Raw genomic sequence first — 24,986 nt, 5'->3', positions numbered from 1 at the left:
ACCTGCACCCCTCCCCATTTCCAGGTCCTCGGTTACCAACCCATTGCCCCCCAGCAATCTACCAGCCTGAATTACTGAAGCTCAAGGCAGATGTGGGCGGGAGGTACCTTTGCTCCCCAGGAACCCAGACACAACCTAGAAGCCTCAGCTGCTGCAACCCCCTGGAGACCTTAGAAACTTCTCTGTTTGAAAACCACAGAACTCGTCTGTGAACTTCACCTGCCAGGCTGCCAAAAGGACGACACGAGTGAATGCAGACCAAGTTTCAACCTTTTTATTCAAAGCAGCTTCTCACAATGTATAAATACTGCATATTAGCACACATGAAAAATACAACTTCTAAGGCACCCAGAAATGTGTTCATACACGTTACAGGACCATTCACAAAGAGAGTGTACAATTTGCTCTAGACAGTCAGCATTTGATAAATCAGAAGATTATTATCCCTCAGTACTGCACCCAGTCTCAGGTAATATTTACAGCGTGGTGAGAAAGGGGCCGTGTACCTGCTTTATAAGTCTATGAAGTACTCATACTTACAGATATTCAGAACTAGTTAAAGACTTTCCCATGATAACCTGGCGAAAGAAAATGAGTAGCCTAATTTGCAAAGGTCTCCTTGGATTTTGGTGTGTGTGCTAGATCCATGATCAAATCTGAACACTCCCAGGGTGGGCCGGATACGTTTTTTGGTAGCCTGCTTCATTATCAGAGGTTTGGTAATAAGCCTTACCACTAGAATCCCACTTCTTCAGTATCAGATCATTTCTCAGCCGGCCGATGGTTGAATGGTTTCATTGTGGATGAGCATGGGGCATCTACCTAGTGTGAGAAGTGAAGAGATTTCTTCCAGGGCTAAATAGGAAGTGGAATGGGTTGATGGAGAACAAAAAGGAGGTGGAAATTTGGCAACTGTAGGATCTGGCTGCTCAGTCTAGACACGTCTGAAGAACACGTGCTGGAGGCGTCTACACAGATGGACAAATCATACACTGGTCAGGGACCCTGAAGAAGGCCAGACCTCCACTCTCTATGGTACTGACATGGATAAAGGCTGGGACTACACAGCAGGAACACCCGCCTGGGACTGCGCATTTCAATCCGAGAAACTCATCTTTCAGAGCCTTCACGAGGGGATGACAAATCCCTCTGTAGGGCCAGCCAGGGGGAGCATGAGGTTGGTGGGTGGGGGCAGCTTCTCTGTGCCATGAAGTATGCACACGTCTGCCTAAATGTGCCCACAATCTATGGAACTCGTGCTTTGCTGGAATAATGGAATTCTTTGGTCCTTGGTTTTATGAAAGGCAATATTTTCACAATCCTGTCAACATGGGCATCAGCAAATGACTTCAGGCTGGGACTAATGGCACAGGGACATATTAAATACTAGACGGAAAATTCCACACCCTCCAAACTGCCCAGAGTCACCTTAATGAGCTCCAGAGTGAGGCCAGGTGTTGGGCCAACGAGGCAGGGTCAACCCACAGAGAGGTCAGAGCAAAGGCTAAAAACTAGACGTCAGTTTTTCTGATTGACATACACACACTGCAAATATTTGAAGCCAGTCTCCATCTTAGTGGAAGATAGGTTGGCTTTATGAGCACGAATTTTGAGATGAACGGAATAACTTGACTTTAGCCATTCTATGGCCCTGGTCTCAAGATCATCTTTGAAACCTTGATAAGGAGAACCAGGAGGTAACTACAGGAGCATGGCCAATGAGAAAGAATCATTTTTTTAAATTTAATTTTCAAATTTTACTTGGTTTTATCAGATCCTGGTGGACGCCCATCCAGTGCGCTCCACGACTTATGCGCCACTCAGACAGCCCAGAGTGGACTGTGACCGGCTCAGGTGGCATGCGTGTTGTGCAGCTAGCTTGCCTCTGCCCTGCTACACCCAGGTTCAGCATGGCTTAACACACCGAGTTCACTGACAAGACACTCAGGACATGTGGGAATGCAGATGATACAACCGAAATCAACTTCAGATTGTCTACACAGTAAGACTCACATGTAAACTTTGTTAACATCTCTCAAGGAGTGCTGACCGCAGCCAGACTGGACGCTCCCAGGTCACCTGCAAGGAACCTGGGGTCAACCGCCAAGGTCAGGAGCAGGAAATGCCGTTGGTTCAAAACAAATGATGGACCAGCAGCCCTCCCTGTGACCGTGTCTACACCACATGAACAGCATGAAGGGGGCTCCAGAACCGGGGCCCCTTCATATGGCCAAAGACAATCACCCAGGTGTCTAACTGGTCCCTGCTGCCGTCAACTCAGCCGCACTCTCCAGATCAGCCATGGCATACAGACTGCACAGAGTCCATCCACATGGCTTACGCTGCTTAAAAAAAACAACCCGTATTACCATTTTTTTTTTTGCAACAAGCTTAAGGCTCTGTTCACAAACTCCATCAACTGCCACACAGTGAGAATTTATGGGGAGATCCTCAACTACATATGTAGTTGCAAAGGTTGGAAAATTTTACTGATCCTAATGGTAAGGCTTATTCACAAATTCAATACATTTTCTCAAATTATACTTCAAACTCAATTACTTTGAGAAAAAGAAAATTAACCAGCTCTCTAACAATTTAGGAGCACGCGATTTTAATGGAAAACAAAAAAAAAACAGAAAACCATTGGCACCAAACCAGAATGCTATTTCTTGAAAGAACAAGTGATATTAATGGAAAAGATTGCCTAAAACGCAGATCCTAACTTACCACAGAAATATAAAAGTTTATATTCTGAAAATATATATACTGTATTAAAGTCTGTAAGCATTTCAACCAAAATTTGCAGAAATAACTAAGCAACACTTATCTACAACAAAAATATACATGCAAGACAACCCCCAAATGGTTTCCCTTAAATATCTACAAAAGCAAAGTGTAGATTTTTAAAGATCATACAAAACCATTTACAGAGAATAAAATAAAATACTTAAGAAATCTCATTTAGAGTCTTAAATACTGTGTATATTAGTGAGGATGTCTAAACTAATATATACAACAGATCTCAGTATCTGAATACAGAAACATAGAAGAGAAGCAATTCTGCATTTTAAATATTCACTTAAGAAGATCTGAAGGTGTTTCTATATTTCTCTTTGTTAAAAAAATTTCCACGGAAACTGGCTTGGAAAATTACATGAATGTGACTAAATTTCAAATTAAAAAAGTGTACAAAAATTTTTTAAACCAACAGTTAATCATGGGAAATGCAATTCAGCATCCAGTGAAGGCTATTTTTCAACATGGTTATCTGGAAATAGAGTTGCATTGGTCAAAGTCTACTGTGATTATCATTTTTCCATCCTCATACTAAACTCCACATGGGAAAAACATATTTTCATGCTTCAGAGAGAACACTTCCCAGTTTACTTTATACCAAACAAGAATAACATTTTAAATCAATTCTCTACTAGCTTCTTAGAGTTATCCAATTTCATTTCCTAGAGGGTCATTTTTGATGGTTTTCAACCCACAGACATTATTTCAGAGCAGGAAGGGATATATGGGCATATCAGCCTTAGGCCGAGCCATTCAAATGGTGAGGAGCTCTGACCATCTTCGCATAGTTCTCCAAAAAGCCGTCCTGAACCATGCTGTTAACTCAGATGCTTCCACTGCAAGACCCTGGCCGCTAATCACCAGGGGCTGGAGGAGAGGGGAGTCCTAACGCGGGCCTCACGGGACGGCACAGACTGCACTGGCAGAAGACTCCTTGACTAAAGAAGCGCCCTCATCTGCCCCAAAGGCAGTCCCAGGATGCGGCCACCAAGACCAAGTGCAATTCCTCTAAGACCTGCCCAGGCTCTGGGATGTGACCGACTGGGTGGGGAGGGGCCGAGATGCCGTAGAGAGAGGGGAGAAAGGATCGTGTGGATGGAGAGAAGGTTCTGGGGTAGAAGGGAAGAAGTGAAAACCTGGGCCCCATCTCAAGAAAGCTACGGAGGACAAACATTGGCACAGCCACAGGTGTGGCGAATCTCAGCCCATGTTGGTTGGCCATAAGTTACCTGGATCTCATCTCTGCATTATCAAAGCAACTATTCAGAAAGTGAAAAACTCAGTGGTTTGGTCTACCCTGTAACCAACAGATTAAACTGACTTTTGCCCAATTTGTGGAACATCCTTCTTGAACTGACTGTATGGAAACAGCCCAAACACAGACTGTCGGGTAAAACATCTCCTGTTATACGTGGAACCTGCCCCTTAGCCCCAGGTATTCCACCTGAGTGATGGTTTCACGTTCCTACCTTATCATCAGAGATCCTGGAGGTGTTTAGAAGTTTGGATTTGATGATCCAAAGCTACGTTTTAGTCCAAAGCTAAAACACTTCTGGTTTTTCTGGCAGGGGACAAAGATGGGCATTGAGCCAAAGAAATTTCCAAACATTGCCTTCCATCTCCAAAGGGAATCCTAACTCTGCTGCTAGAGACAATGAAGTGGTTGCCCCAGAAGGTAAACAGAAAGCAAGGTGCTCTTTCTTTAGACGACTTAGTGATGGGTGAGAAATTACCTGCCAAGGAGGAGGCTGTCTAGGGGCTCTGACAGAGCGCACATTGGCTTTCTCAAAGGAGGAGACAAAACCAGAGATGTGACCACAGGCATTTGGGCAAAGGAGGGTGTTTCCCTATAGTAACAGTTCCTACAGGATCCCACGTGGACCACGCTGGCGGGCAGGGGGTGGGGGTGGTGTACACAGGACTTCAACCCATCTTCCTGTGGATGGATTTAGCCAAGGCAGTTGTCTCCCTGCCGAAGGGAGAAGCAAGTGAGACGTGTGCTCTTCCCTGATTCTCTTGAGGTCACAGGAAAAGGAATGGGGCTTCCTGCAGAGGGAGCCAAGACCATCTGAAGGATGGAGAACCCAGGTTAAGTCTCTAGTTCAAGTGCAGAGACTCCACCTGTCCTCCAAAACGCAAAGCTCAGCACCATGAGTCCCCTCTACCTGCCCGGCCCAGGGTGTCCAGCTGCCTCCAGAGGAGGGAAGAGGACCAGAGAGGGAGAGGGAACTGCAGCAATGACCCTCCCTCAGCTCCCCTCCCCTTCCTCAGCTGTGCCCCTCCACTCTCTCCAAGGAAGGGTCAGGAGGGGCTGCTGACTGACAGAGGGCGGAGGGAACAGGCAAGCAGAGGTCCTTGAGAACACTCGGGGGCTTGGGTGGAAATGGAAAGATCCTGCCACTCTGAGAACCAAACCTTCTCTGGTGTGCGACCCCCACACAGAAGAAGATGGCCCTGTAACTTCTCTGCTTGAACCCTGATGTTGACCCTCTCCTCTGCAACCAAAACCAAGGCCCCAGACCAAAACCCCTCCTCCCCCATGGCCAATCTGGGGACTTTGGGCTGACAGCCTGAACACAAACACTGGGGCCCCTCTGTGGCCCATGGGCAGAGGCCTAATCCCTGGTTACTGCTCCCTCATGGGAGTAAAGAGCCTGAAAACAGGACTTCTGGAGGCAGAAAGACTTAGACCTGCTGCTGACAGCTCCATAGAGTGGGGACTCTCCCCCACCTCTCTGGAAGGCCCCAACCAGACACCACTGCCCTGGGAGAAAAGGGACTCTGAAAGTCAAGCCCCAAAGGAAGAAGTGTCCCTCAACAGTATGCAACCCCCAGGGGGCCCGGTCCCCACCTGTTCCTGACAACCGGGAATTAGGGACTGGCTGTGTTTCAGGACCATTCAGGCAGGAGGCCCCTTTATCTCCTTAAAGGCAACAGGGCAAAGAGAAGACCTTTCCATGATTTCTCCTAAGAACAAGTATTCAGTGATCACAGAACTGCTTTATACGTAGAGAATCTGGCGCAGAGCTGTTCTTTTGAATCCTAGAAATTCTGTTTCTATCTCTCTGAATTTTACTTCAATGTGGTTCATTGCTATAATGCACCAAACAGCTCGAACCCTGTGTGGGATTTGGTCCAGGGCAGTATGAAAATAGTATCTGTGTGAACAACAGATATCGTAACGTATAAACAAAAATAAATAAATTAAATAAGTCTGATTAAAGGGGAAAAGAAAACCGCTTTCCTAGTAGTTTATGTGTTTTGCAAAACTAGCTTTACATATAATACACATAAATTATCAGAATTTCCACTTACATCATTTTAAAAAATATATATTTAACAAAACGCTCCTAAATGTACAATATCTGGGTTTTGTAAATCACTCGGTTGGGTTGTTAAGACCAAGCCCTAAAAGTCACACAGACATGCGTCAGAGAGGAGACTGAGGCCAGCTCCACACAAGCGTTCTTTCTGCTCACTGCTCTGGAAAATCCCCTAAGACTGGTCGCCCCCCAGTCGCTGGATCTGCCCTTAACCAGAGAGAGCCATGGCAGCTGAGTCTCCACGTCAGAGGCACTGTGTAGACACAGCCTGAGTCAGAAGGGTTGGTGGGCGGGGGGACCGGTCTTCCTTCCTGGACCAGGATGGTGCATCTCAGCAAGTGGGGCAAGACAAGGGCGCCTGGCAAAGGCCTGGGAAGAGATAGCCCTCGAGGGCCCTCCAGCCAGCTGGGGGTTGGGGTGGGGCCCCGGGGCGGGAGGCCGAGTACGCTGCGTTTCCCATCATCACACAAACCAAACCAACGAGGGGCGAGCAAAGGACACGAGGAGAGGGACACACCCTAGGGACAGAGGGATGCCGGACAGACTCCTCGGCCGGGCACACACGGGGCTCCGATCTCCGCGACGCGGGCGGAGCTGGAAGGCAGGGGCCCTGCAGGGCCAGGCCCTCAGACTTCGTAAATTTTGTCCTGCAGGTAGCTGAAGAGGGAATCCAGGCCTTTGGAGGAGCTCCAGAGTTGCTTGAGCATGACGCATTCTTTCTCGTTCACGTCCTCAAGCACGGACTTCAGAAAGCTCCGCACGAGGCATTTTGACTCCTCCAGCACCTGCAGGGGACACACAAGCCTCGTGAGCCAGGCGCCGGGACTCTGCTCCCGAGGGACGTACTTGGCCTGGGTAACCCGATGTCCACAGCCAGAGGCGGCGCCTCCTGTGGCCCCGGGCTCCCCAGGCTCTGCCCCTTGGCGACACCAGGAACAGGTTGCATGGGTGCCCAGACGTCAAGCCCTCAGTCCCGGGGATGGCTGAGGGGGACCTGTGTTAACCCTGACTGCAAGGCCTTGGTCTTTTACCCAAGGGTGGCAGATACTCAGTATCACTTTCTATGGATGTCAGGAAAAAACCGGGGCAAATACTGCTTTAACCTCCGTGCGCTACCTAACTCGAGAATGGCTGGGATCACAGAGTAAGATAATGAAGTGAGCTAACGGGTTGCCAAAGTACCCACAGGACCCACCTCGACAGCAACGGCCCTTGCTCAGGCTTAGCAGTGAAAGCAGTAGGAATAAAAGGAGCAATCCTTGCCACGGCGAGTAGTAACAACGGCAATAAATGGCAGTAGTGAGCAATGGCAGTGATAACAGGAATGTGAGTGGTGGTGATGATGGTAACAGCAGTAACAGAGCTATAGTACCACAGTAATGTCAGTGATCGCAATAATACCATAGTATTACATTACAGCAGTATTAACAACTGGAGTATCAGGAATGCAGTAGCCATTGTGGTAAAAATAGCAATAATAATCATGATCACGAGTAAGAACAACTGTAGCAATCACAGCGACAGCAAAGCCACCGCCACCACCATTAGCCTGGCGGCTCTATGACAGGCACTCCCCATGGGTTCGTGTATTTCCACCTCAAGTTAACTCCACAGAGAGGCAGTATGTTTATCTCTGCATTACAGATGAAGGACCCGAGCTCAAGGAAGGGAAGTTGCCCGCGGCTGCCTGGTGCACATGCCCTGCAAACCCCTGGCTGATTCCATAGGCCCCACGGCTGCCTCAGTCTGGCAGAGGCACAGCTGGTAGCAAAGTGTCCAAGCATCCTTCTACTCACCTGCCCATTCTCTGCGGACATGGGGACTTCAGTTCTCAGTCTCACCAAGCGCTTTCAAACAGAAAAAAAAAAAAGCAAGACAAGAGCTCCCTTGCTCAAGCAAGCTGGAAATGGGCAGTGACCGTATCCTTCAGCTTGGGCTGGAGGCTCACGGGTGGTAAGAAAAGGCCGACTGACGAAGGATACCTCTTCCCTCCCCCAAATTTCTCCAAAGATCACCATCTCCGGGAGCTATGGGGGAGATTCCTGTCTCAGGTGAATCACCCCAAAGCTCCTGAACTCCTATCTGTGGACAGGAGAGTCTTCCTTGCAGGATTTCTCCAAAAGCCGGTTTTGTCTGAGCACCCCCAGAGGTCAGACTCCTCAGGGGAGCTTTGGGGTCTTTGTCCTCCTGCCTTTTCAGCCTCATGGCCCCCCAACACCCTGTGTGCCAGCTCACACCACCAGGAGCTGCTGCCTGAACCCCATGTGCCCTCACTCACACCGTTTACCCCACTGAGAACATCTACCCACCCCTGCAGGCAGCGACCCCTATGGCACCAACCACCCATCTGCCCAGGCTCATGCAGTTTCCTGGGACTTGAGATCTTCGGGGCTAAAACCACAAGAGAGAGAGTCCTGGGAAAAGAGTTGGCCGCCAGAGTCATCGGGAAGATTAACAGAATCCACATAAAGAGCTGAGTGAAGGGCTCAGCCCATGACAAACGACCACCAAGAAGGCAGGGCTGTCCCCACCCCGCCACCGGCCCTGGGACCACAGGCTCCCTGGGGGCAGCGCTGACACAGTGGGTGTCTGTAAAGGCTGGCGGGGGCCATCAGGAGGTGAGTGACCGCGGGTAGGGACTCAGGGTAGATGGGGAGAAGGGGCGGGTGGCCACTTGGCCCCCACAGTCCAGCCCAGCTCCCCATGACGCTGGAGCACAGACAGTGTCCAGACCTTCTGCTCTCAGAGCGCCTTTTCTCCTGCCCTGCTCTTTCCCCCCTGCCACGGGGTATTTCCACACAGCGCTCAGAGCGACTTTTATGAGAGAAAATTGACAGTTAAAACCCGGTGCCTCCACGGAGGTGTCATTCACTTAACTAGTTTCCAAGGGGTCTTCAGAGTCGAACTGTGGACTTTAAATGCGCCGCGCGCTGGGCGGGCAGGAGAAATGAGGGACCAGGGCGGTAGAACTACTGTTTCTCGTCTCTCAGCGGGCTCGTGCCCTGCCCTTACTTGCTTTTGCTTCCCATTTCTTTGAAAACCATAGATGATTTGTGTTTCCGTGCAAGTTTAGGAACTTTAAGGCATCACTTCCACCCCAAGGTATAAATCTCTTCTGAGGTTTCCACACCGGAGCTGACGTGGGCACAGCTAACAGTGGGTGACTGTCTCCCTCTGGATTTAAGCTCTCAGCACCGGGACTCGGCCTCTGTTAAACCACACAGGGCCTCTCCACGTACTCCCTGCGTGACCTCTGGCAAGTCGGTCACTCCCTTCTAGTCTTGCTGCCCCCTCTGTGAAATGGGTCTGCTGTGAGAACAGCGCGCAGAGACGCGGGAACTCACCACCGCGCTGCAGGAGGCCATCTCCTTGACCCGCAGCATGACCTCCTGGCTGAACGTGGTCGGCCAGAAGACCTGGGACACCAGGCCCCTGCTGCACGCCTCCTGGGCGGTGAGCTTCCGCCCACAGAACAGCATCTCGTTGGCCTGAAAAAGCAAAAGCAGGAGAAGGCTGAGAGCCCGTACGCCTCCGAGTCTGTTAACGAGTGAGCGTGCTGTGGGTGATGGTCCCAGCTCTCAGAGGCGGCATCCTTAACTGGGGACCAAAGATGCCGCGGAAACTATTTGCCAACACTTGTGTCTGTATGCGTCTTTCTGAGCAGAGGGCCCCCAGCTTCCGTTAAATTCCCAAAAGAAGCCATGTACCTACAGGAGCTTCGTCCGCCCAATACCCCTCCCCGCGTCTGATGGCAGACCCCCCACGAGGGACTGGGGACAGTTTAGAGTTGACGCCCCATCCTTGACGGCTGATGTGGGAATGAGCAGAAGAGCCACCCTAGACATTAAAGCTCTCTGTGAGGTCTCCAAGCTGCAGAGGATGGGGAAGAATCTTCCTCCTTCTCTGGCGGCTTAAGGTGCTCAGCCCAGGGCTACCCGCCGCTGTGTCTGTCCCTGCTCCGTGGAGAGGAGGAGCTGCAAGGACAGGACGGATGGAGAACAAGAGCCCTGCAGGCACTGGGGTTCCGGGGCCTGGCACCCCCAACAGGGGCTCTACTGCTGGACCTGCCAGTTACGGGAACCACTGAACTCTCTGTTCCCCCCACACCTCCCTTTAAGCCACTTCAGGTGTCTCCTTCACCGACTGCCCAAAAGGTCCTGAGTAACAACAAGATCCTGACACAGAGAATGCATCCTTTCCAGGGGCCGGGGGCTGGACGCAGACACTGGCCAGCAGCCAAGAGCAGAAGCCCCTCCTGCCTTCCGCAGAGCCCCCCGCACTCTGCTCCCTGAAGGACTTCTCTCAGCTGAGAAGTGTGCCACTGTGATTCATGTTCCGGGACGAGCTGCGTGGATGAGGTTAAGGCAGAGGCGGGGCACAGCGCCCAGCCCTGACACCAATGCCTGGCCCTCCCACTGACAACCAGGGCGGGACGGCCGTGGGCCCTCCCTCCTTCAGGACAGGTCCCCCCGCCTCCTTCCCACAGCGGAACATCCAACGCCCTCCCCGACTGCCGTCCACCGGCCTCCCCTCCCGTCCCCTTCCTGGCCCTGCACGCTTTAGCTGCTCTGAGGCAGATGTTGAAATGCCAAGCTCTCCCAGCCTCTGGATCTGTGCACACGCTTCCCCTCTGGGGGGTCACGATGACCCAAAGGACAACCTTTCATGCCCGAGGAGCGAAATTTGTCAGGTGGTTGGTAACAAGCCAGTGGATGCATCTAGTTGGAGGTTTGAAGACAAACACACGCTGTACGTATTTAGAGACAAGAGACACCGTCTCAGGAAGGAGGAATGCGAGGAAGGAGAAGAAGCCAAACGGGACGTGGTCAGCTGGCAAGAACAGGTCTCAGTCGGGAACATTCTTGGAGTTTCAGAAATGATTGAAATGAAAGAAAGAGACAAGGCTCTGCAGTGTTAATATGTTTGTGACCACCAAGGCCAGGAGGAACGGGGCAGAGCACAGAGGCCAAGATCACAGGGAGAGTGCCTGCCTCATCTGCCCGCCACTGCTGAGGCTGTGAGCTGCAGAAAGTGGCCTTGGCTCCTGAGTCCAAACCACCTTGCAATCCACCTGCTGGGCAGGCTGTGTAGACACCGGCGGGCAGCAACCCCGGGAGGCAGAAGCAGCTGAGATGACCTGCAGACTGCACGGGGAGGAAGCAGCCCTGGGACTCCACCCACGGGAAGGGCCACGTCCTACACAGCAGGACAGAGGAGGGGTGCTCTGGGGCCCCAAGTGTGCCGCAGGAGCAGGCTTACCAGGGCGACGCCCAGGATCTGGGGGAAGGTGTAGGAGGAGCAGCCGGCGGGCGTGAGGCGGATGGTGGCGTACGGGGTCTGGAACCAGGCCTTCTCGCTGGCCCACACAATGTCACAGAGGGGCAGGATGGAGGCACCCAGGCCCAGAGCGGGCCCGTTGATCGCCACCACGATGGGCTTCTTGAACTGGATAAAGGCCTTCACAAAGTCCCTGGGGGAAAGAGAGGACCCTGTTCAGCAGGTGAGCGGACTTACGGACACGCTTGATTCTGTCGAGGTGGGAACAAGCCCGCCCAGGTGCTGGGAAGCACGCACGAGTGATCAGGGGAGCTCGCAGGGGAGCCCGGAGCCACGGGCACAGGCATGGCACAGAGCTTGGCGTCAGATTTTCAGGGGAAAACTCATGGGGTGACCACGGTTTGCCCAGAGGGTCCCAGGTCAAGCCCGTGGTCCCAGCACCGCACCTGGCTACCCTGCCCTTCCACCTCCAAGATAGTAATGAAGAGCAAATATCCTTAAGGAAGACACCCTGAACGTTAGCGCTCACAACGGAACTAAAAGGAGGGTGTGATAAGGAGGGGTATTTGAACTCAAGGAGAGAAGGAATGTTCCAAGGGCAGTGGTGAGGGTGGAGTGGGCGCCTCTGGCAGCATGAACCCCTCCTTACTGGAGGTACCCCAAGTTTGGTCTGATGATCATCGTGAGTGATGCTGTAGAGGGAATTCAAGCTTTAGACCCTGGGCACAGGTGGGGACTGATGACCTTTAAAGAGTTCTTTCAGTCTCAGGACTGTCTGATTCTGAATTACCTACAGGCATGCCAGACTCATTGAGTGTGGTTCTAGAATGTTGATGAGGGTCTGTGTGTTTGTGTGGCTTTGGCCAAAATTGGGGAAGGATGCTGGGCTCCCCTGGGGGCATGAGGCATCTGGCTCCATGGCTACAGATCAGGCAACAATGTCGCCTCCCTGTCCTCCTGCACCGAGCAAGGTTATAGCATGCATCTTGAGTATTAAACAGGGACGCCTACAACAACCTCTGGTCGTCTGGCTTAGGACACTCTTCACCTTTCCCCTAGCTGCTTTATAAGGTCCATAAAACATTAACGTTCATCTGGACATGGAGGAAAAACCCAGGATGTCTAGTAAGGCCTGCATCCCTCATTCTTTTTAGGTGGAAGATTGGAGACTAACAGGAACTTGCAAGAATAAAATCCAGACTCCAGGTCGTGACCTTGGTCTGCCTCCACTTCCCCCTCCAGCACCATCTCCTGTCTCTCTTAACCTCTCTCTCACCCAGGGGCTTCCTGGGCCTTCTGAGAGTTCCTGGAAAACTCCATGATCGGGACTTGCAATTATCCCAATTATTTGCTGCTCGCTTGAATGCTCCTCCTCTTCCAGTTCCTTAAGGAAACTCACAGGTCTGCCTCATGCACTGCTTGGTCTCCAAGCACATAGAGATGAACACTTGGTAAGTCATCTCCCAGAAAGAGAGCAAGGATGGTGGATGTGTGGTAGGGATGCACCGGCTGGTCCTTAGACCTGTTTTCCCTTCCGTCTTCCTCCTGGGGTTACTGTTGGGACATGGCCCCCAGTCTCCCTGGCAGCTGGCTATGCCCAAGTAACCAGGTGCCGGCCGATGGGACGTGAGTAGAGACCAGATACACATTTCTGGGCCTAGTACAAGAAAATCTCCCACCACACAGCCCTCCCGGCCCTCTCAGCTTGACAAGCTCAGCAAGCTTGGAACACATTTGTTGAATCATAAAATGGCAGGTGTTTGGTTCCTGACTCACCCCTTGGAGGACAGCCATGGGTTGATCAGTAATATCTATTCTGCATTCACATATGCAAGAAGTAAACTTCTTTCACAGCTAAGCTATTATGTATGTTGGGGGTTCATTTGTTACAGCAGCAAATACTTAACCTACACAAACATCAAGCTGATTTCTCTCTTCTCAATTGATACTATTCCCCCAAATTCTTCTCAAAAGATCTGGGTATCACAGTGGTATGCCAGGATTGGACTAAACTGTGAGAAGATGGCTTAACACTCCTGAAGTGGGGGTTATCTTAGGACCTATGTGTTGTCGCAAAAGCATGCACCCAGGCTTGAGCCGTTGGATTTCCTGATTTCTGTGTGACTCTGTGAGTAGACTCTTTGTGACACATCTCAGCTACTGCTGGCCCAGTGCAGCTGACCCCAGAAGGACACTGCCGCACAGAGGGAAATGTGGCCCCATGGCCTTCTGAGTCCTGGTTTTCCAGTGGCCTGTTTCCAAGCTTCACTTCCTAACTTCATGGCCCCAGTCACTGGTTTTAACAGGTGCTTTTTGCCAAATGCAATTTGGAATCTGCAGGGGGATGTGGGGCTTCTTTGCAGGGTCCTTGGAACCACGGGGTTTGGGTTTGGAATTTTCAACAGATGTCCCATTCCTAACCCCCCTGGTACAACTCCAGGATCCTGGATCTCACAGTTGGGAAGGACGTTAAGAGAGGCAAATCTTCCACTTGGCATAGAATCGCCTCCTGAGGATGCATCACAGCCTCTGTTGCACACTCTCAGTAAAGGGGGCCCACCCCTATCAGGACGCCCCCCTGCTGCAGTCCCTCTGATACTCCTGTTCCCTCTACTTCACCATCCACACAACAGTCCTTCCAGAAAGTCACTTGGGCCCTCATGACTCTCCGGGAGCTGCCTCTTCCAGACCCCAGAAACTTTGACGCTGCTGTTTCCAACCTGAGCCCTGTGCGCAGGCACCAAAGACCCCCGAGGAGGGCAGAGGGGCCCAAGCGTGCTCAGCTCCAACCCTCTGACCCTTCAACCCCACCCTCCCGTTTCAGTCCAGCATGCTCACTGCTGTTGCTTCGGTTATGTCCGACTCTTTGCGACCCCATGGACTGCAGCCCGCCAGGCTCCTCTGTCCCTGGGACTTTCCAGGCAAGAATTCTGGAGTGGGTTGCCATTCCCTTCTCCATTCAGTCCAGCAGACTTGCATATTCATTTCCTTGATATAAAAACGCGATGAGCAGACCACACTCCCCTTCCTTTTCATCTCACCTCGAGCAGGAGATCTCTATCGCAAGGGTGTGCTGGACGTGGAAGCCAGACAGCAAACAGGATATTGCATTACAGATGCTGCTGCTCAGATATCTGAGAGTGGCAGGGCAGCGCTGGGGAGATGCCTGGCGTCTCCCCCCGTGTCAGAGTCCCTCGGGCTCATGCCAGCCCTCATCGCTGCCTCCACTCAACCTGAGCCCGTGCCGGAAGCTGCAGGCTGGGCCGACATGGCAGGAGGATCAGGAACTTTGGGGGTTGGAGGACTTGGCCTCCAGCCTCAACACTGCCCCTAACGAGTGGGGAGACCTGGGACAAGTCGCCTAGTCTCTGGAGCCTCATTTGGCTTCTTGTAAAACGAGAAAGCCAGTGGTGTGTCCCGAGATGAGAGCAGAGACTTCAATGTGAGGGTCCACCCAGCACCAGCTCAGTGCCTGGCACATGGCTCTCTGTCACGGTCAGCGCATCGGCCGGTGAGGGCAGACACAGCTTTCACTCTGTTCCCAGTGGTCCGTGATCTCCTCTCCTGGCCCGCAGGAGACTCAGAGCCAAATCCTGCAGCGGGGGTGTCCGGAGTCCACCCGGAGCACTTGGCAACTGTGACCCTGCTACCTGTTCCCTCTAACGGGAGCCCTGGGGTGCAGAGCCAAGTCGGCCGAGACGGGGCGGGGGGGCATGTGGGCACCAGGCGCTCATGTGACAGCCACCCCGGCCCCCCCCCAACGCCCGCTCCATCGTCAGATCCAGGGTTTCAGCTAGACCTCACGGCTGGAAGTAACAGGAAGAACAGTAAAAGTCATTCTTTACACCAGCTCTAAGTACTCACTATGGGCCAGGGATGGACCAAATACTGCACGCAGGTTATCTGACTCCTTCTTGTTCCAGCATCCGGCCAGCAGGCCATGGTCTCCCCTGTTAGGGGTTCAGGTGAAGCCAGCCTCTCTGCCAGGATGGAGCACACAGCTTTGTTTGGGTCCCGGAATGAGGCTTCTGTGGAGTGAGTCATCCGAACCCTTCCCACATCTGCTAGTTCATTCAGCGAACATCTGCAGAGGGCAGGCGGCTTCCCGGGCCAGGTGCAGGCATGTTTTCTTTAGGAAACGATCAGAATGGGAAGGGACCATGGCTCAGGTGCCACGGCCGCGTGTCTGGCCCAGATCCTGGGCTCAGCCCAGCCGAGATCGTGCGTGAGAACTGCAAGGGACGCCAGCAGCTTACGAGGTTCTGTGGCCAAAATACGTTATCGGCCTTGCTAGATTTTGAACGAAGTTCTTTCACAAGAGACCTCTCAGACTGTAAATTTTTTTACATGCCTGGAAAATCCACAGGAGAGGGGACAGACCTCATTTATCAGCAGGGCTCCTCATTCACGATGCTTCTCTGGAAAGCTGCAGAAAGTTTTCTGGGAAACGCTTCTCCACACTGTGGCCCCAAAACTTCTGGTGCATGTGTGTTAAGCCTCTTTCAGCCGTGTCTGACTCTTTGCGCCGTATGGACTATAGGCCACCAGGCTCCTCTGTCCATGGGATCCTCCAGGCAAGAATAACAGAGTGGGCTGCCGTGCCCTCGTCCAGGGGGTCTTTCTGATTTCTGGTGCGCTCAGTCAATGTGAAGAAGCCTCTTGGTTGGCACGGGGCAGGGCTTCCTGATCTTGCTTTCATATTAGAATCACCAAAGAAATTTTGAAACCCAAGACATGCTCCCCCAAGGCTCCCCCCACTCATCAAGTCCAAAGTTCCCGGAGATGGGGCCAAGCCTCTGGATTTTGGAAAAGCTCCCTGGGCTGAGAACCAGTGGTCCAGGGGACATGTGGTCCCCAGACAAGTCATGGTTCAGGGGTGCCACCTGGTCCCTGGAGAAGGGGCACTTAGTCCACGTAAGGTGTGGTGGTGGGTGTGTGCCCTTCCCAGGGGGGAGGACCAGTGACAGCCTTGCTGGAAGTCACACTCACTTGCTTCTGACAGATCTGTAAAGAATGAGGTTGTAACCACCCTTCACTGTCCCAAAGGAGATACTGATCTATGGGAGTGGATGTCCTCCCCAGGATCCCAGCTTGTGCCACAACGGCAATGCAAGAGAGGGGAATGCTCCCCACCCAAGGGTCTGCGTATACAGAGCTGTCCACGTCCATCCTCCTCCTCATGGCTGAGCCGTGGCAGCTCCATGAGGCTGGGACGCCCAGAAAAGCAAAGATTTCACCATCTGGTAGGGGGTGGGATTAGTGTGTATAATACTTAGGCATTACCAGAAGCTGGGTTTAACATGAGGAAATAAAATCTCTTTTTGATCAAAAAAATAAAGTGCGATATAACCTAGAGTGTAAAAGCATCTCTAATTTTGGCAGGAAAATATCAGATGTCCAATTAAACTCTGACTTTCAGATAAACATAAAACAATTTTCCAATAGTCACATACAGATATGAGAATTGGACCATAAAGAAGGCTGAGCACCGAAGAACTGATGCTTTTGAATTGTGGTGCTGGAGAAGACTCTTGAGAGACCCTTTGTACTGCTAGGAGATCAAGCCAGTCAATCCTAAAGGAAATCAATTCTGAATATTCATTGGAAGGACTGGTGATGAAGCTGAAGCTCCAATACTTTGGCCACGTGATGCGAAGAGCTGACTCCCTGGAAAAGACCCTGATGCTGGGAAAGATTGAAGAGAAAAGGAGAAGAGGGTGGCAGAGGATGAGATGGTTGGAAGGCATCACTGACTCAGTGGACATGAATTTGAGCAAGCTCCAGGAGACAGAGGAGGACAGAGGAGCCTGGCGTGCTGCAGTCCATGGGGTCACAAAGAGTCGGACACAACTGAGCGACTGAATGATTTTTTAGTATAAGTGTATACCAAATGCTGCATGGGATGGGATATACTTATGCTTTTAAAAAATGCTTCCTTGTTTGAAATTCAAATTTAACTAAGCTAAACCTAGGCATGTCCCCCCACATGTCCAAACTCCAGCAGGGTTCACCTGATGGCCTCCGCGATCCGGGAGCTCTCCTTCCTCCGGTCGCTGGACAACCTGCCGATCAGGTAGGAGTAATCCAGGCCGCTGCAGAACACGCTGCCCACAGCGCTGAGGAGCAGCAGTTTGCTGTCGTCCGTGGCTGCGTTGCAGAGCGCACGCCGCACTTCCTTCATGATCTGCAGGCAGAGACGGATTTGTGGGAATGGTGAGTGGTCCCTCTAAAAGCAGAGCACCGCCAGACCTGCAGATCCCTGGGTGCAGAGGAGAGTGAATCTGCTCTGCAGGTGCAGGGAGCCTCCCCTGCATACACGCCACACCCAGACCAAACAAAGAAACCCAAACCCGACTCCCTGCGCCCTCCCCGAAGCAGCACAGAGCACCACGCCGGTGCCAGAGGGGTCAGTGGCTGCAGGCTCGGAGGCCGGGTGTGGAGCCGTCTAAGTCTGCCGAATCTCAGCATGTCCTCCACCAGCATTGCTTATTTGGCCCTTTCCAAGGTATGGGAAAATATTCCTACGCACAGCCCAGGTGAGGTATGTCAGCCGTCACCAGAAGGCCCAGTTTAACTATGCTCCTGCTTCTGCTTTTTTTTTTCATAGCAGCAGTCATTTATTTGAGTATATACATATCAATGCTGCTGAGGATACAAAGTGCTAACACCATAGCATATACCCAAAACCAACACTCATTTATATAAACATTGCTACCTAGGATCAGGTTGTATCTTTTGGTCTCAAGATGGAATACTGTCCATCACAGTTCTCTTCTCCAATTGAATATGTAATTGAGCAGTTCCGTATATCCAGTTATAACAATGTTCTCTTGCTTATCCTTAATTCCACTAAGATGCTTATGTGGCTCACAGGTCACATGGGAAGTGGGCTTTGGCACCAGAGTGACCTGTAACATTTTCCAGGTGCCAAGGAAAATAACCATTAAACACAAATTCTATATCCAGCTAAACCATCATTCAGAGGCAAGGGTAAAGATCAGGTATTTTTGAGAGGGGAAGGATGGGGAGAAGGGATGGGTAGGGAGTTCGGGATGGACATGTACACACTCCTGTATTTAAAATGGATAATCAACAAGGACCTACTGTGTACCACAGGGGACTCTGCTCAATGTTATATGGGAGCCTGGATGGGAGAGGAGTCTGGGGGAGAATGGATACATGTGTATGTATGGCCGAGTCCCTTCACTGTTCATCTGAAACTATCACAACACTGTTAATCAGCTATGCTCCAATATAAACTAAAAAGGTTAGAAAAATAAAAAGGATTAAGAATTTTCAGTAAAAGAATGCTTACTAGCCTTAGGCCCTCACTGGAAGAACTAAAAAAGGATGCACTTCAAGAAAAAGAAAACTATATTCAGGAAGAAAAACTGACTTGCAAGGAAAAGCAGCCTGCAAAGAAAGTAGAAAATGTGTCAGAAACTCAATGTAAGAATTGACTACAAAATCATCATCGTACTGATAGAGGCTGACTGAAGGCTGGGGTTTGCACAAGGTAGAACTATAGTTTTAGGCAATAATACAGGGTGAGAAGGCCAGAGGTGGGGCATGCCGAGGCTGTGTGTCTGGGAATGGTGCAGAGGTGACTATCACATTTAGGCTTCACTATGTGTACATAATGGGCTTCCCTGAGAACTCAGATGGTAAAGAATCCACCTGCAATATAGGAGTCCCGGGTTCAACCCCTGGGTCGGGGAGATCTCATGGAGAAGGGAATAGGCTACCCACTCTAGTGTTCTTGCCTGGGGAGTTCCATGGATAGAGGAGCCTGGCGGGGTTGCAAAGAGTCAGATATCACTGAGCAACTAACACTTTAACTTTTTCCCTTTCATGTGGACACAACTTAAGGAAAACGTCTCAAAAGTACATGAGTTACAAAGAATGGATGGGGGTGGGTGTAAAATAAAAAAAGCTCACTCAATCCAACAGAAGTTAGGGAAGCAGGAAAAGTAAGTGCAGAAAGTGCATGAAAAGAGAAAACAAGGCATGTACTTGCCTGAGTGGAGCTGAGAGCCCAATAGGAGAGACAGGAAAGGAATAGGCTTTTGAACGATTGTTATTAAATATTCAAAAGGCAGAATCGTAGGGTACAGTGGGGACACTTTACGAGACCACTGTTTTTTAGATTGTACTTTAAGTGACCATGCCCTTTTATTAAGCATAGCGGTGCCAGGATTGCATCCATGAATTTCCACATAATATTTTACCTGAAACAAAACTTCAGTGAGGGCGAGTATGGTATCTCAATCTTGCAGATGAAGCAAGGAAGACTCAGAAAAACAAAGTCAGGGGTTCAAGGTCACCAGCAGGAGGCAGAACCAGGATACAAATCTCACCTCCCTTCTCGTCCACTATTGCACACTGTAGGGTGACTTAAATAAATGGGTGAATCGTGGGGGGAAAAACACACGCCGAGACATCAGTCTGAATCAGAGCTCTTGGGGCTTGAGCTCCACGAGAAGGACGGGAGAAGTGCTTTCCATTCTAACAGGGATAAGCCACAGACATTCATATACAACATCAGAAAAGCTAACAGGCCACTATCGTGCGGGTCCTTTAATCCATCTGCCTCCAGAAATAGACACGCTCTCACCTATAGATGAGCTCTGCTTCTCCGAGAGGCAAAGAAAAGAAAACCCTGATCTGGGGACGTGAGTTGTAATTCTTCACGTGACTCCCCACCTGAGGGCCCGCGTGCTTGTCAGCTAGTGGAAACAAAATCGGACAAAATGGCCACCTCCTCTATGAGTTACATGGAAAGCAGGTTCGTGTTTTGTTCATGTGATGAAAGAACAAACTACGTTTTTAATTTTTAAAGTGTACATATCTTGGGGACTTCCCTGGTGGTCTAGTGGTTAAGACTCTGCACTTTCAATGCAGGGGGTGCAGTTTCAATCCTTCAATCCCAGATCAGGGAAACTAAGCTCCCACCTGCCTTAAGGTGTGGCCCAAAAAATAAATAAAAATGAAAACGTATATATCTAGTTAGTGTGCTTTGCCTTGGCCTTTCTCGTGTTGATAATCCAATTTGGATGGAAGGCTGAGCTTCCTCCTTCCTGAAGGACCCCTTGGCAGTCATACAATGTAACTGAAGCGTGGTTCTAAAATTCTTACACGCCCCTGTGCCTTCTAAAACAGAGTACACCGCACACACGTCACCACCTCTCCACGTCACGTGCTAGCCTGTGATGCAGCAGGCCCCTCAGAGGCTCCCGGGCACACCTCTGCTAACGAACGGTGCCGGACCACTGTGCACGGGGAAGTCCTGGGTCCCTTCTTGATACCAACTGCTCTGCTCTCCATGTAACGGCCACCGCCTGCTCCTGTGGGAAAACACACCCCTCCTCTTCTGCCTCTACCTTCTGAGCTGCCAAGGGCTGGAACCAGATAACCAAATCCATGAAAAGCGGGTATTCAAAGGGAGCAGACCAGGGTCCCTCACTCGCCTTCATCTCTACCTGCTGAATCCAGTCGCCCAGGGCCCGTATCTACTGAGACCACCCTCGTGAAGGCCTTCTCAAATGTTCCCGACAAAATGCCACCTCCTCCTCCTGACACCCCAAGTGCTTTAAACCCCTCCTGTGACACTTCTACCAACTCCCTGGCAGAGTGTGTGCATCCTTCCTTTATCCTGCCCTCTCCTTGACTTAAATCCCTGGGACAGGCAGCCTCTAAGGTAGATGGTATTCACACCTGCATGCAGTCCCTAGTGACTCACTTCTAAGAGAATTTGGTAAAGTCATGGGCTGTTCCTTTCAAGAGGTGATTAAGATACAGGATGACTAAACTGTCTCAGCCATCCTCTTCTTTTTTTTTTTTTTTTCCTGGCCATAATCCAAGGCTTTCAGTATCTTAGTTCCCCAACCAGGGATCGAACCTGGGCCCTGGTAGTGAAAGCACTGGGTCCCTAAGCCAGGAAATCCCCTCAGTCGTCCTCTTTTGCTCTCTCTCTTTCTTGGAGCTCTCAGTCTGGGGGAAAGCAAGCTGCCACACTGTGAGCAGCCCTAGGGAGATGCTATGCCATAGTCCACGGTGGGAAGCCAACGGCAAGAAACAGATGCCTTTGGCCACTGGGGACCTAGGACCTGCCAACAGTCACGAGGAGGAGCGTGGAAGTGCAGCTTCCCCAGCCAAGTCTCCAGGTAAGACTGGAAGAGCCACTGATGTGTTTGAAGTATGTAACAGTATGTGTGTGTGAGGGGTGACGTGATCATATTTGCATTTCCAGCAGATCACTCTGCCTTCTGAAGAACAGATAACAGGGCAGGAAACACGAAAGCGGGCAGCCTTGTTGGTAGGTTATTACTGATACAATCGTGCAGACAACATGGCTAGTAGTCTGGACACTCAGAGTTATGATGGAAATAGAAAGAAACATATGACTGGCTTGAGGATGGTGTGGACATGGCAGATACACCCCAGAGGTGTATCTGGGTGCCCCCATGGAGGGTGGTGGTCCATGGACTGAGACTGGGAGCTACAAAGAAAACCCCAGAAACACAGTGAGGACCTGAGGTCCTCTCCTAAGGAGAAAAGTGGATGAGTTTTTAATCCCCAAGACTTTGGACCATCTATTTTGCCGACTCTTTCCTGCAGGGGCATTTCCATTATTTTCCTGGCTCTTTGCTATATTCCAGACAAGCAGAAATATGACAACACACCTGCTAACCTGAGAATCCAGTTAATACACCCAGTAATGTATGAATTTCTGCCCATGGGGCCAATCCCGCCAACGTCACATACACAACTAGAAAAAGAATTCAGTTGTGACCCTGAAAGAGGCCTCCTTCCAGTCTCTCCCTGAACAAGCAGGGCTGGGTCTGCTGGTGGCCACTGTAACACTTCTGTTTCATCTTAACAACAATAGGAACATTCACTGAACGCTTCCTAGGTGTCAGGGACTCTGAGAGCCTCTTTTGCAGACATTATCTCTAAATCCCACAGGGAATACATTGGATGATTCCTATAAATGAGAACACTCAGAGAGGCAAAGTAATCCCAAGGCAGCAGAAAAGGAAAAGTGGTGGAGGCTGGATCTGATTCCAGTTCTGCCAGGAGGGGGCAGGGCTCCTGTGCTAACTCTGTGCGTGTTAAGTGGCTCAGTTGTGTCTGACTCACTGTGACCCCATGGACCATAGCTCACCAGGCTCCTCTAACCATGGGAGTTTCCAGGCAAGAATACTGGAGGGGGTTGCCATGCCCTCCTCCAAGGCATCTTCCCAACCCAGGAATCGAACACCTGGATCTTCCATCTCCTACACTGGCAGGTGGGTTCTTCACCACGAGCGCCGCCAGGGGAGCTGTGTTCCTTCGCTAACACCATGTCACATCCTTTCGCGCTCCTCTACCCAGTTAGCCAATTTATCCACGGCGTCAATCCACTCTGGTTGCCGGGAGAGCTGAAAACACCAGGTCAATAATTGTTTCTCCATCTTCCTCCTGTTCTGTTACCGACAGACACCAATTAGGAGTAAACCTCGCTAATCAAGCAAACCCGAGTCTCAGGAGGTGAGAACCCGGGAGCCCTAAATCAGTCGGGTGCCACACACTTCTGTGATGAGAAGGCAACAGTTAATACCCAGAGCGGCTGCGAAGGGAGAGGATGAACTGGGAGGCTCCACATCTATTCGGTTTATCAAAGGAAAACGCCGTGCCTTTTTCAAGCACTCTTTTTAAAAGTAGTGAAGTAGAAAAAATCTGAGAAGAATTGGTCTCTTGCGAATGTTTTGTGAGGAGCTTAAAATAACAAGGTTTCCAGGTGTATCAACACGTGAATGGCGGCCTTTGGGGTCAACCACAGGCCCTGGACTCTGAGACCTCTGCAGAGGTCTACACAGCCGAGAGCCTAGAGGTGGTTCTGCTGAAGGTGGAGGAGGGGGCGCCCCCAAACACCCATGCCTAGAAGAGGGGCGATGGGTCACCAGCAGCCCCCTAACTCCGCAGGCCCTGGCCACTCCCTTCCTTCACAGGCTGACAAACATTCCTGCCCGTCTTCCCCACGGTCCCCAAAAAGAACCACAGTTCTGTGTAAATCACAGTGACAAGGGAAAAAATGTAATACAGAAAAAAAGATAAATTGGACTTCAAAGAATTTTGAATTGAATATCAAAGAGTGCTATCTAGAAAAGAAAAAGACAACCCACAGAACGGCAGTATTTTCAAATCAGAGCTCTGACAAGGGCCTGGGATCCAGAGCACACAGGGAACACTTGTGATTATAGGAAGTTCAAGGACACAGAATTTCCATTCCACCCACGCCCGGGCCCCCTGAGAGCACTGGACACGCCGGGCAGTGCCAGGCCATCTGCACCTCCCGTCTGGGCGGGTCACCAGCGACACAGCCGCTCCCTGACTGCGTCCCCCCACCCCAAAGCCGTCCCGTGGCTCACCCTCCAGGTCTGCATTGCTGCTGCGGACACGGGAGTGCAGGTACCATGGGAATGGGAACGGGGGTCTGCAGTGAGCTGTCTGCAACGGCCAGGCGCTGGGCTGACGGCCCTGCCCTCTGAAGCTGTGCGACCCCAGCCCTGTTCCGCTCTCCAGGCCTACGCTGTCTCATCTGGAAGACGTGAACGGTAATAACCCTACACCAGAAGGTGGGATGAAATGGGGCAAGTAGGACACAGGAAGTGTGCACAGCCCTGCGAGCACTGTGGCCGTCTTGGTCACCTGCCACTCTATGCCCTTCCCGGGTCGGTCCCGCAGGAGAAGACTGCTCGGATGCGAGTCTTCTCACACTGGCACTGTCTACAATCTCTTCCCTGCCATCTGCTACGTGCCCCCTGTTATGAATGGTGTTGTCTATGTAAATGCATTATGTATTCCCTGCTTCACTGTTCCATTCATCTCGATGTAAGCAGAATTAACATTTCAAAAAGTAATAGAGAGGGAATTCCCTGGCAATCCAGGGGTTAGGGCTTGGTGCTCAATCCCTGCTTGGGGAACTAGGATCCCACAAGCCATGAGCCACAGTCAGAAAGAAAAAAAGAAAGTCACAGAGAAAAAAGATAAACTGGACGTCAAAAACTTTTGAATTGAAATGTCAAAGAATGCTATCTAGAAAGGAAAAAGACAACTCAGAATGGCAGTATTTTCAAAACATAGCTCTGACAACGGTCTGATATTCAGAACACATAGACAATGCTTAAAACTCAACTATAAAAAATTCCCAATTTTAAAAATAGGCAAAGGATTTGGACAGACACCTCTCTGAAGAAGATAGACAAATGGCCAACAGGCACCAGAGAAGATGCCCAACATTATCCATCATTAGGAAAATGCAGACCAGAACCACAGTGAGACAGTGCCTCAAGCCCACTAAAATGGCTGGAATTAAAAAAAAAGACAATAACAAGTGCTGGTGAGGAAGCAGAAGAATGGGGACCATCATATACCACTGTTGGGGATGTAAAATGGTGCAACCCCTGGGGAAAATAGTTTGGCAGTTCCTCATAAGGTCAAATATGCAGCTACCGTTGTTACTGTTGCTCAGTCACTCAGCTGCGTCTGACTCTTTGTGACCCCATGGCCTGCGGCACACCAGGCTTCCCTGTCCTTCTCTGTCTCCCA

General features: G+C 50.8%; 1 protein-coding gene across 1 annotated transcript in view; it reads right to left on the bottom strand.

Annotated features, from left to right (window-relative positions):
* Positions 1-258: 258 nt before the first annotated feature.
* Positions 259-24,986, bottom strand: part of CDYL2 (chromodomain Y like 2) — a 161,906-nt gene continuing 137,178 nt past the window's right edge. Inside the window, exons 4-7 of the mRNA XM_043435235.1 lie at positions 17,408-17,580; positions 11,379-11,589; positions 9,464-9,607; positions 259-6,904 (exon numbers count right to left, since the gene is read on the bottom strand). Coding sequence (XP_043291170.1) covers positions 6,746-6,904; positions 9,464-9,607; positions 11,379-11,589; positions 17,408-17,580 — 687 coding nt within the window. The 3' untranslated portion in view covers positions 259-6,745. The remainder of the gene's footprint in view (positions 6,905-9,463; positions 9,608-11,378; positions 11,590-17,407; positions 17,581-24,986) is intronic.

Source organism: Cervus canadensis, chromosome 18 (assembly GCF_019320065.1).
Source record: "Cervus canadensis isolate Bull #8, Minnesota chromosome 18, ASM1932006v1, whole genome shotgun sequence".
Taxonomy (NCBI): Eukaryota; Metazoa; Chordata; class Mammalia; order Artiodactyla; family Cervidae; genus Cervus; species Cervus canadensis.
The sequence above is the reverse complement of the archived record's forward strand: the minus strand, read 5'-3'. Positions and strand labels throughout refer to the sequence as shown.